The sequence below is a fragment of the Microtus pennsylvanicus genome, chromosome 8 (genome assembly GCF_037038515.1).
Source record: "Microtus pennsylvanicus isolate mMicPen1 chromosome 8, mMicPen1.hap1, whole genome shotgun sequence".
Taxonomy (NCBI): domain Eukaryota; kingdom Metazoa; phylum Chordata; class Mammalia; order Rodentia; family Cricetidae; genus Microtus; species Microtus pennsylvanicus.
In genome coordinates this window covers 85,109,469-85,122,088 of record NC_134586.1, presented here as the reverse complement: position 1 = coordinate 85,122,088, position 12,620 = coordinate 85,109,469, and the positions used below count along the sequence as shown (strand labels likewise).

The 12,620-nt window shown below is 39.1% G+C and overlaps 1 protein-coding gene across 1 annotated transcript in view; it reads right to left on the bottom strand.

The window, feature by feature from the left end:
• Atad2b (ATPase family AAA domain containing 2B) overlaps nt 1–12,620 on the bottom strand; it is a 133,603-nt gene that overhangs the window by 110,401 nt on the left and 10,582 nt on the right. Inside the window, 1 exon segment of the mRNA XM_075983967.1 lies at nt 473–624. Within this exon segment, the coding sequence (XP_075840082.1) occupies nt 473–624 (152 nt within the window).

The window sequence follows — 12,620 nt, the reverse complement described above, 5'->3', positions numbered from 1 at the left end:
ATCCGGTGCCCTCTTCTGGCTCACAGGCTTAAAATGCAGACAGAACATTGTATGCATAATAAATGAATACTGAAAAAAAATTAAAAGTTTGATATCAATTATAAATATAAGTATTTAAAAGAAACTTCTGTTTTAAAGAAAATTAACACCAATATCAGCTCTGAATCACAACAAATAGGAAGGGAGGGAGGGAGGGAGGGAGGGAGGGAGGGAGGGAGGGAGGGAGGAAGGAAGGAAGGAAGGAAGGAAGGAAGGAAGGAAAAGGAGGGGAGGGGAGGAGAGGGGAGAGGAGTGGAAGGGAGGGGAGTGGAAGGGAGGGGAGTGGAAGGGAGGGGAGGAGAGGGGAGGGGGAGTGGAAGGGAGGGGAGGGGAGGGGAGGGGAGGGGAGGGGAGGGGAGGGGAGGGGAGGGGAGGGGAGGGGAGGGGAGGGGAGGGGAGGGGAGGAAGAAAGAAATGAATTCTTCCTTCTCACCTGGCCTGACCAGTTGGTATATTCCATTCCTCTCGCTGACCAGTACTTCGCGATTTTGATTTGTCTTTGCAAACAGAATCCGGCTGTTTCAAAGTGCGTTTGGCTGGAGGGGATACGTGGCTATCACTTAAGCTACCATCAACTTCAGTTTTCTGAAAGGCAGCAATAAAAATGTATTTATTATTCCTACCAAGGTTAATATTCTTGGAGAGTGTTTTTTGTTTTAATTTATATGGAGAGAATTTTAACCAGACTGGTAACAATGGTAAAAATTTAAAAAAAAAGAAAGAAAGAAAAAAAAGCTTATGACTGCTTGGAGTGTGTAATTATTTCTGTGAGATCCCTCAGACATGCCTAAGTACTCCAGAACACAAATCCTAAAGCAAGGACACTTTACTACCATGGAACCTTCCCTTTTAGGAATCATAACACAGCCAATCCATTCAAATTATACCAAGTTTCTCCACAACACCTCTTTTAGTTCAAGATCCTATCCAGGAGCACACGGCACATCAGATCTCCTCTTCTTTCACTTTGTGGCAAAGCCTGTCTTTAATTCTCTTTAACAATCTTGACTAAAAGAATACAGAGTTTGGGCTGGAGGGATGGTTCAGAGGTTAAGAACATTGGTTGTTCTTCCAGAGGTCCTGAGTTCAATTCCCAATAACCACATGATGGCTCACAACCATCTATTATGAGATCTGGAGACCTCATCTGTCATGCAGACAGAATATTGTATACATAATAAATAAATAAAATCTTTTAAAAAAAGAATACAGAGTTTAACAGGGCATGGTGGTGCACACCTTTAATCCAAATGTGATGCAGAGGCAGGCTCATCTCTCTGATGAGGCCAGCCTGGTCAACAGATGAATTCCAGGACAGCCAGGACTACACAGAGAAACCCTGTCTTCAAAAACCACACCTATAATCCTACCTCCAAGGCTGAAGCAAAAGGATCAACTCAAATATGAAAACAGCCAGAACTACACAGCTGAGTTCTAGAACTAAAGGACAGCGAGACCCTATCTCCAAAAAACACAAGAAATAAAGGGGAAGAGTATGGAGAAGGAGAGGAAAAGGGAAGGGCAGATAACACCTTTCATTTGCTAAGCCAACCCTTCAGTCTGGGTCTAGGTTATTCTCCTCATAATCAATATGAGTGAGGCAACACATTTTAGAAGGAATTTTATGGATACTATGCTGTACACACTACACTCTCCTTCCTCAATCACTTGACCATAATCACCAGGGCAAGCTGGTGTCTGAGATTTTCCGTATCTCTTTTACTACATAATCGTCTGAAAACTTAAAAATATCCTGAATCCAAAGCAAACATCCTCCAGAACCTCACTATACAGTATTATTATTATTATTATTTAGACAGGATTTCTCTGTACAGCCTTGGCCATCCTGGAGCTCACTCTGTAGACCAGACTGGCCTCAAACACAGAGATCTGCCTGCCTCTGCTCTTGAGTGCTGGGATTAAAGGTGTGTTCCATTACCACCTGGTCTAACAGTGCCTCCCCTTGTCACTCTTTCTACATTTTTAGTTGGCAGTCTGCCTTAAGAGAAAATGTCCACCTTTCCCACTAATTTACTCATTCCTATCAAGTGTAGACTCATAGGTTCTCTATACTGCAAATCATAACACTTTACTCTTATTTTGTTGCTTAAATTATGTAACATTTGGCTAATGGGAACCCTTAAAAAGTGATTCCTGTATCTTTTGACACACCCTATCATTATGAATACTTTTTATAGAATTATCAGGATTTATTTTTTACTTTCCCTTTCTGGTTCTATAATCATTTCTGTATGGAACCCTGGTTCCTTTTGGTAAAAGATGGTATTTAGAAACCAAGAACTAGGGGGAGGGGGAGGGAAATGGGAGGCGGTGACGGGGAGGAGACAGAAATCTTTAATAAATAAATAAATAATAATAATAATAAAATAAATGAGTATTTACTTAGGAAAATAAAAAAAAGAAACCAAGAACTAGGTAATAAGTGCACTTGCTGTTATTTCACTGCTAGTGAGCCCTCTCAGAAAAAAGAACCACAAACGTCAAACACAAATATATACATATCTATTTCTAAAGCAGTATATAAATAATAAAAAGACATGGGCTTATCCCAATACTCCCAATTCCTATCCACATCTTAATCCTGTCTTTTACTCTTCTACATTTCTAAACCTGGCTCCCATTATTATCAATACATTTATTTAACCAGGCATGGTGCCTCATTACTTGTAATCCCAAAACCTAGGAAACTCAAACAGAAGGATTTCAGGAGTTCAGTCCAAGCCCCACACACATATGTAACATATGTAACATATATATGTTTTGTTTTGTTTTGTTTTTCAAAAAAAAGCAGGGAGAGCAATAGCAGCTAGACACACACACCTTCACTCCCAGCATTTGGAAAGTGGAGCCAGAAGGAGTTCAAGGTTAGCCTCCTCTGCTAAGTGAGATCCAGTCTAAACAACAAAAATGGCCCTGGGTTTGATCTGCAGCACCACAAAACATGGAAAAGATATCATGTCATTCTAGATAAGTATTTCAAAAGCATATATAACAGCAACAATATGCCTAATATAAAAATATTTAAGAATATTTTTATCCAGGCACAGGAGACTGAGGTAGGAAGCTGCTTAAAGGGCAGCCTGAGAAACAGGGAAACTCTGTAACAAGGAAATTACAATCCCTTAGAAAATATAATCATTTCCTTTTATGCTATACATTTAAAAAATGCACAAAAATTATCCAGTTCATAAATATACATCTTTATGTTTTTCCAAAGCAAGATAACTGTAATATACTAGAGAAAATGTAGTTTCTAGGAGCTAAGAATGCAGCTCAGTGGTAGTGCTTAGTATCCATGAATTACAAGAAGAAGAAGAAGAAGAAGAAGAAGAAGAAGAAGAAGAAGAAGAAGAAGAAGAAGAAGAAGAAGAAGAAGAAGAAGAAGAAGAAGAAGAAGAAATTTACTAAAAACACATGATTAAAGGTGTCCATATACATCCTAAAGACAACCATTTAATAGAAAAAAATTCCCTAGAACCAAGCCAGCTTCAAAATCACAAAGATCTGGCTGCCATACCATCCAGGGCTGGATTCACTGTGTGTGCCACCTGCCTAGATGCCATGAACTTTTTCTTTTAAAAAGAAATCTAAGTTCTTTTTCAACATTTCTTTTCTTTTCTTGCTCCAAACCATCCCATATACTCTTCCCTGCTTTCCTTAACATTCATGGCCTCTTTTTTCATTAGTCGTTATTGAATACATAATGTATATGTATATACATATATAATATAGTCCTAAATACTACTAATCTACTCAGTCCCTATAATGTTACTTGTATTGTTTTCAGGGCTGACATTTGGCATTGGACAACCAATTAGTATGCTCTTCCCTAGGGAAGACCGCCCCTCCGGCTTCCAGCTTTCCTCCATTGTGTACAGTTCCTTGTGAAGGCTTGAGGCTTCTTTGGTTTTTCCCAGCCCAGTTTTGTATATCCAGTGGTGTCATCCTTATTCAGTTCATGTTTGGGCAGTCATCTGGTGAGACTTTACGGGTATAACTTCTGACACTAGAAGACACAATGTCACAGCAACCTGTAGCCTCTATTCTACAATGTTCCCTGAGCCTTAGGTGCAGGAGTATTTTCTGGAAGAGTATTTTCTAGAAGTATCCTTTGGGACTGGGTCCCACAACTGTACATTTCAATTGGTTGTGGTTTTCTGTAGTGGTCTCCATCTATTGCTTTATGAACTATTTTTTAAGAACACAAGTACTAATGCAAGCCAGGCGGTGGTGGCGCACGCCTTTAATCCCAGCACTCGGGAGGCAGAGGCAGGCGGATCTCTGTGAGTTCGAGGCCAGCCTGGTCTACAAGAGCTAGTTCCAGGACAGGAACCAAAAGCTACGGAGAAACCCTGTCTCGAAAAATCAAAATAAATAAATAAATAAATAAATAAATAAATAAATAAATAAATAAATAAATAAATAAATAAATAAATAAAACAAGTACTAATGCAGACGGCATAAAAAGAAAAGTAATTATAAACTCAAACAGAGGAGCCAGGCATAGTAACACATGCCTTAAATCCCAGCAACAGGAAAATCACAAATTCAAAGCTAGTCTAGGCTGCAATGTGAGACATTGTCTCAAAAGAGAATGTTATTTTTAAATTGCACAGTTCCCTAGGCTCTTGCTTTCTCTAGCCCCATCCCTCAGCAGAGTAAATACTAATGTTTAGAGATAAGTTAACTAACTAGTCCAATATTATCTGGTTAATAAATTACCAAAAGAAAGAAAACATAAAAACACTTAGGAGCCAGTAATGATAGTGAATGCCTTTAACCCTATCACTGGGAAAGCAGAAGGCAGATCTCTGTGAGTTTAAGGCCAACCTGGTCTACATAGTGAGTTCCAGGCCAGCCAGGGCTACATGGCAAAATGTTGCCTCAAAAGCAAACTAAAAAGGAAAGAAATATCTTTAAAAAATAAAAAAAGTAAGGAAGGAAGAAAGAAAGGGAGGGAGGGAGGGAGGGCTTGAACTCACAGAGATCCACCTACCTCTGCCTCCTGAGTGCTGGGATTAAAGGCGAGCATCACCACCTCCCAGTTTAAGATCCTTTTTTTTCCCCACTAAATCTTCCTGAAAAAAATCTAACCTAAGTTATTATGTCTTCCTAATGTGTATATTTATATGTCATTATTTGACAAGTTTATCTGACAAAAGTCTTTATCTGCTAGTACTAAAGTGGTCCCAAACAAGCACTATGTAATAAGAAATTAAACATACCAAAAAAAAAGTACATTTCCTAAGGTCTAGTAATTTTTAAGTAATCTGCCCATATAAATTTCTAAATCAATAAGTAAGTTTTTATATTTGCTATTGACCATTCTCGTATCCTAGTGACCCTTTTAATTTTAACATTAAGAAATTTTGGGCCCAGTGTGGTGGCACATGGCTTTAATGCCAGCATTTTGGAGGCAGAAGCAGGGGAAGGGGAAGCTGTAGAAGGTATGTCCTGTATGAGAGAATAAATAAAAATTAGAAAAAGAAAGAAAAGGTCATTTACATTTAAAAAGAAGAAGCAAGGAATACTAGTTTTGGAACAGGCTTGGTAGCACATGGCTTTAATCCCAGCTACACAGAGGAAAAAAGAAAGTATCACTCAAACTGCTGTTCAAATACCACCTGCATCAGAACTTACCTGTATTAGTCATCATATAATATAACCTGCTGAACTAGAATCTCTGGAGGTGGAGTGAGTCTAACAAGGGCCTCTAAATGATGCTTAGTATGTAGAAGTTTAAGGCCCTCAGGTAAATAACACAGTCCAAGTATCATCTGAGGCACACCATCGTAACTGATACATTCATATACCTGTGTATTCACTTTTTACTGTGAGAGGGTTTCAACACGGACATAACAAACACCAGACCTCAACATAAACAATATTACAAAAGACTCTCTCCTTGCAAAAGAATCTAAGGATTTAGGTAATATAAATAATCAGATGTAAATAGGTACAAAATAATTACTCTAACACCATTTAATTAACTTCAAGGTTTAGGAAAGCTTTTTATCTACAAAACTGATACTAACAATTTACTTTTAATAGGTTGATCGTAATATTCAACCTTAGCTTTTTCATCTTCAAAGCATTTTACTAACTAATTATAACCTAACCCTTTGAGGGTAGGTGTTACTAGCTTCATGACAAAGATGTTTCAGAGAGATTATGCAACCTACCCACACCATTTAGCAATCTGTCGGAGTAATTAAAATACATGAGTAGGAAAAGTTTTAGACTAAGAAAATAAAATCAATAAAAAACATTTGTTGAAAACCTACTATGTATAGAAGACATTAAGAGAAGGAGTGAAAGACTTACTTGAAAGCAACACAATTCATCAGGCTAATAGAGTCACAACAATGTTATAAATACTATAATAGCACAAAATTCTTAGAAAAAAAATGCAAATCCAGAAACAATAACTATTAATAGAGACAAAGGTCCTACAGTTAGATAATAAAGTCTGTAGGTATGAACAGTCTTTTCAATTTCCTTAATAAAACCACCTTTGGGGGGACGCCTAGGCTAGAAGTATTCCAGGCCTCATTAGAAAGCTCAAAGCAGCTGATCTTTTCTCTCATTTGTAAAAAGAATGCACAAAGGTAGCAGTTACCATGACTGCAGAAAACAAAACTTGGACTGCTCTTTATTTACTTGAGGCCAGTGTTGACTACCAAGTCCTGAAACTACATGCATACAAAACGTCCTGAATATTCCTCAAAGATCCCAAAAGCAACACTTACTATACTGTCTCTAAACTATCATTATAAAATATATGTAAGCACAAAAAAGGCATGCGAGTAAAAGCTGGCTAGGAGTTATAGAAAAATAAAAACAGTCTACAATATCTAAGTATACATCTTTTGGACAAAATTTTCTGATGATCGTTTTTGTTTTTAATCTGAAATTTTTACATCACCTGAAAATGACAAAGAGGCCTGAGATTATAGCTCAAGAATATCATGACCCAAGGCTCTGGGAATGAAATTAAAGAACAGTGGGCAATGGGAACAGATGCTACACGTACACCATGGAGAAAAAGACCATACTTAGACGTTAGCCTCAACCCCACACTGCAGCACCACCACTGTGAATCTGCAACTGTATTGTTAAAAGAGTAAAGGACAGTGGACATGATCTCAAATACAGATACTGGTAGCTCTTTATCTTCACTGATTCATTACTCCCACACCATTTATTAAGGACCTATTCGTGTCTGATATACTAAAGATTGTAAGTGATGTGGTAGCTCCTACCTTTCAAGTTAAAACCTAGTTCCTAAAATCTAATGTGCACGTAAAAACTTAAATGCTAAGACTATTGCAGAGTAGGTACAATTTTATATAGTCTCTTTGTAGGGCAAGTCTATAAAAATTAAAATACAGACCTAGTAAGGCATCTCTCAGCATGAAAAGCTGCTTGCTTCCTAAGCCTGGCAACCTGAATTTGATTCCCAAGATCCAAGTGGAGATAAAAGGAAAATGGACTACACAAAGTTGTCTTCTGACCTCCATATGCACGCTGTGGCAGATGTGTCCTCTGCATACACCACAAGCACACACACCATGCACCCATATACACACAATTATAAATAAAAGTTTTAACTAAAATACAAACAACTCTAACCCCAGTGATTTTACTTGCCCCAAAAGAGAAGACATGATAGCACATACCTATATCCCAGCAAGAGGGAGGAGAAAGCAGAATCATCTTCAGTTCAAGAACAGCCTCCTCTACACAAAATTCCAGAATGACCAAGGCTACATAGCAAGACCCAGTCTCAAAAAAAGGAAAGGGAAACAGAGCAAACAAACATCCAGGTCTAAGAAGCTGTGGGGTACACTTTCTTGAATGCAGAAGCTAATAAAGACAGCCTGGTCTTGAGCTGGGTGAAGCTGCAGAAAACTGCTGGTCCTGACCAAGTGTCCCCAGGATTTCTATGTCCCCTGACATCATTTCCCTAGAGAGTGCTTAGGGGTAGCCAAGACACCGCTAGCCAGTCTTTCTAGTAACTGCTCCAAGTGGAGTCACAATGAGTAAATCTCAGCCTGTACTATGTCAACACTGGGCTGTGGGGATATCCACTATTCCAAGTTTGCCTACAGTCCCAGAAGACAGGTACTAAAGGGTTACTTGTCTCCTCTCTCTCTCTCTCTCTCATACACCACAGAGAGAGAGGGAGTGAGAGGGAGAAAGAGGGAGAGAGAGAGAAAGAGAGAGAATCAACTAATCTTGACCTTGTGTCCTGGAAATTCAAAGAGTCAGGGAGGAAGGGAGGGAGAAAAGGAAGGTCTTTTCTTCTCTTTTGTTGCTGTTGTTTTTGAGACTCACTCTGTAGCCCAGGCTACCCTGAAACTCACTTTATAGTCTGGGTTAGCCTCAAATTTAATAATCAGTCACCCTTACCTCAGTCTCTAAAGTGCTAGGATTACAGGAGTAAGCTATCACACTAAACTTTCTGCTAGATTACTTTACTGATAATGTTACAAACACAGACCATACTGGGAACCGTGGTGATTTATTTCTATAACTTAAGGACCTAGGCAACTGAGACAGCAAAACTGCAAAACTGCCCAAAGTTCCAGGCCAGTCTAGGCTACGTAGGACCTGTGTCAAAAATAAAAAGTTATTCTTGAAAGATATAAAAGGGGATTTTTTTTTTTTTTGGTTTTTCGAGGCAGGCTTTCTCTGTAGCTTTGGAGCCTGTCCTGAAACTAGCTCTTGTAGACCAGGCTGGCCTCAAACTCACAAAGATCTGCCTGCCTCTGCCTCCTGAATGCAGGATTAAAGGCATGTCTCACCACCACCCGGCTATAAAAGGGGAATTTAATAGAAAAACAAGCTAGATGAGATGGCACAAACTTACAATTCCAGCACTCAGAAGACAGAAAGAAGCAAGATAATTGGGGTGAGTTTGACGCTAATTCAGTGGTTCTCAACCTGTGGGCCATGACCACACTGGCACATCTCTATCTCAAATATTTACATTATGATTCATAACATTAGCACAATTACAGCTATGAAGTAGCAACAAAAATAATTTTACAATCAGAACATGTAGAACTGTACTAAAAGGTGGAAGTATTAGGAAGGTTGAGAACCACTGATCTAACCTGTACCATGAAAACTAGTTTCAATTTATTTTTTTTTTTAAAAAGAAAGTGTTAACAGTTGAAGTTTTAGGTAGATTTTGTTTGTTTGGTTTTGGTTTTTGATAGACAGGGTTTCTCTGTGTAACAGCCCTGGCTGTCCTGGAACTCATTCTGTTGACCAGGTTGGCCTCGAACTCAGAAATCTGCCTGCCTCTGCCTCTCCAATGTTGGGATTAAAATAATTAATTTTTAATTATTAATCATATGTATATATGTTTATGGAGGTGGGGGTATTTACAGATGACCAAGGAGACCAGAAGACAGCATCAGATCAGATCCACTAGAACTGAAGTTACAGGTGCTTGTGAGCCACCAGAATGTGGGTGCTGGGGACCAGACTTGGTTCCTGTGAAGAGCAGCAAGCACTCTTACCCATTAGGTCATCTTTCCAGCCCCATAGACGTAATCTTAATTGGGGACACATCTTTGTGCCAGTCAGCTACTCTGAAGGACAAATCCTGAGGAAGACTTGGGTCCTGGGTTCAAGATTAGCTTTACTAACACAGTGAGACTTCCTCTAGGGTTGGAGATGGCTCAGTAGTTAAATAAGTTGCTGAATTTGGTGGTAGTGGTGCACAGAATCCCAGCAATACAGGAGCAGAAGCAAGCAGATCTCTGAGTTCATGACCAGCTTAGTCTACAAAGAGTTCCAGGATAACCAGGGCTACACAGTGAAACCTTATCTCAATAAAACAACAAAAAGAAAAAGAAAAAACTTTGAAACTGTCATCTAAGAGGTGGTCCGTTCTCCTCCTTAGATGAATTATTATGGTGTTAATTCTCTACAAAAGTTATCTACAAATTTTCAGTAGGGCTTACTGGGAGGGCAGGATCTAATATGCCCAGGCTAGCCAATCTCCTATCCTTACCCCTGGAGCGCTGGGATGACATGTGTACACCAGCATAACAAGCTCTAGGCACATCTTTTAAGAAACCCTGTAATCTCTAGTTAAAAATTAACCCCCAAAATGGCAAGTTAACTTGCAAAAATTAAAAAGTACTTAGGTTTTAGAATATTAACATGCCCCAGAATTTAAAACAGGGCTGGGACTGGAGAGATGGCTCAATACTTGTTGCTCTTGCAAAGGATTCAGAATTATTTCCCAGAACCCCACACAAAGGCCCAGACCATCAGTAACTCCAGTTCCAGGGTACTCAATGACCTCCCTCAGCCCTACTCAACCCTCACAGGCACCAGGCACACAAACATACTTACAAGCAAACACTCATTCAAATAAAAAAAAAAAGTTCTTTTTTAAATATAAAAACGATGATAGCAGCTGGGTGGTGGTGGTACATGCCTTTAATCACAGCATTTGGGAGGCAGAGGTGGGTGGATCTCTGTGAGTTCAATGCAACCCTCCCTGGTCTACAAAGTAAGTTCTAGGACAGCCAACAGCCAAGAAAGACTACACAGAAAAACCCTTGTGGAAAAACCAAAATAAATAAATAGACTGACAGACAGACAAACGGACAGACAGACAGATAGATAGCTTGGATTGGTGGCTCATGCCTATAAATCCCAGAACTCAGAAGATAAGGCAATACTAGCATTAATTTCAAGTCAGCCTAGGCTACAGAGTGAGACAATGTCTTTGAAGAATGCATCACCTACCTGTATTCGCACCTACTCAGAACTGAAATGGAAAGATCAATTGAGCCCAGGAATTCAACAACAGCCTAGACAAGACTGCCAGACTCCATGTCAGAAAAAGAAAAACAGAAAGGGAGTTGGGGAGAGGATAAGTTAAACTATGTGTGTATATTCAAGGTCAAAAATAAATAGTACCCCCATATCACAGAATAAAAATTTTTTTTAAAATAACTGGGCTGGGCTGGACAAATAGTTCATTGGTAAGACTATTCACTGCAAAAGCATGAGTACCTCAATTCAAATGTCTAGCACCCACATTAGAAATAAAACTCAGGGGCTGGAGAGATGGCTCAGGGGTCTGCTATTCCAAAGGTCCTGAGTTCAATTCCCAGCAACTAAATGGTGGCTCACAACCATCTGTAATGAGGTCGGGTGCCCTCGTCTGGCCTGAAGAGATATATTGTATACTAAATAAATAAATATTTTTTTAAAAAAAAGGGGGGGGCTAGAGAGATGGCTCAGAGGTTAAGAGCATTGCCTGCTCCTGAGTTCAATTCCCAGCAACCACATGGTGGCTCACAACCACCTGTAATGGGGTCTGGTGCCCTCTTCTGGCCTTCAGGCATACACACAGACAGAATATTGTATACATAATAAATAAATAAATATTAAAATAAATAAATAAAACTCAGGTCGGTTCTGGCAGCGCACACCTTTAATCCCAGCACTCAGGAGGCAGAGACAGGCAGATCTCTGAGTTCGAGGACAAGTCTGGTCTACAAGAGCTAGTTATAGAACAAGCTCCAAAGCTACAGAGAAACCCTATCTCGAATAAACATAAATAAATAAATAAATAAATAAATAAATAAATAAATAAATAAATAGTAAGTAAGTAAGTAAAAGTCAGGAATGATCATATATACCTGTAATTCCAGCACAGTGGTGGAAGGTGGGCGGCAGACACAGGAGGACTGCTGAAGCCTGCCTACCACCAACCTAGCCAAAAAACAGTGAGTTCAGGTTCAGTGAGAAACCCTGTCTCAAAGCAAGGTGGAGAAAGACAGAGGGATACACAGTGTCCTCTTCTGACCTACTCATGTGTACACATGGGCATAGGTACCCATTCATGCATGTATGCTCGCTTGCTCTCTCTCACACACTCATACACACAATCAGTGATCTGGAATACTTGGTAAAACAAGAAAAAAAAGTCCAAAAACAAAAAGCATAGGGGCTGGAGAGAAGGCACAGCAGTTAAGAGCACTAGTCAGTCACTCTTCCAAAGGACCCAGGTCCAACTCCCAGCACCAACATGGCAGTTCATAACTGTCCGTAACTCAGTTCCAGAGGATCTGGCATCCTCATACACATATATATGCAGGCAAAACCCGGATGTACATTTTAAAAAATAAATATTTCTTTAAAATTAAAAAAATAGAGGGGTATTAGGGCAAAAGATCTTAACTGGCATTTTATAAGTGAAATCAAAATAAAATTAGAATGGATATAATGAGTGCTTAAAAATCCAGAGGTTAAAGAAATGGTAAATAATGTTAAAATAACTAAATATCCACAGAAATGTGGGGATACAGCAACATTTATACACTACTCTTATACACAGAGACAAAAACAGAAAATCTGGAGTAACCATTTTTAAGTACATGCATATTCTACTCATTCCTGGGCTCTATCTCAAAGCTATTCCCACACCAAATTTACAAGAGGTGTTATATAAAGGTTTTAATTGCAGCAATATTGAAAGAGTCTATGTATTCACCATTTAGAGTAGATAGTTAAATGCAATGGAT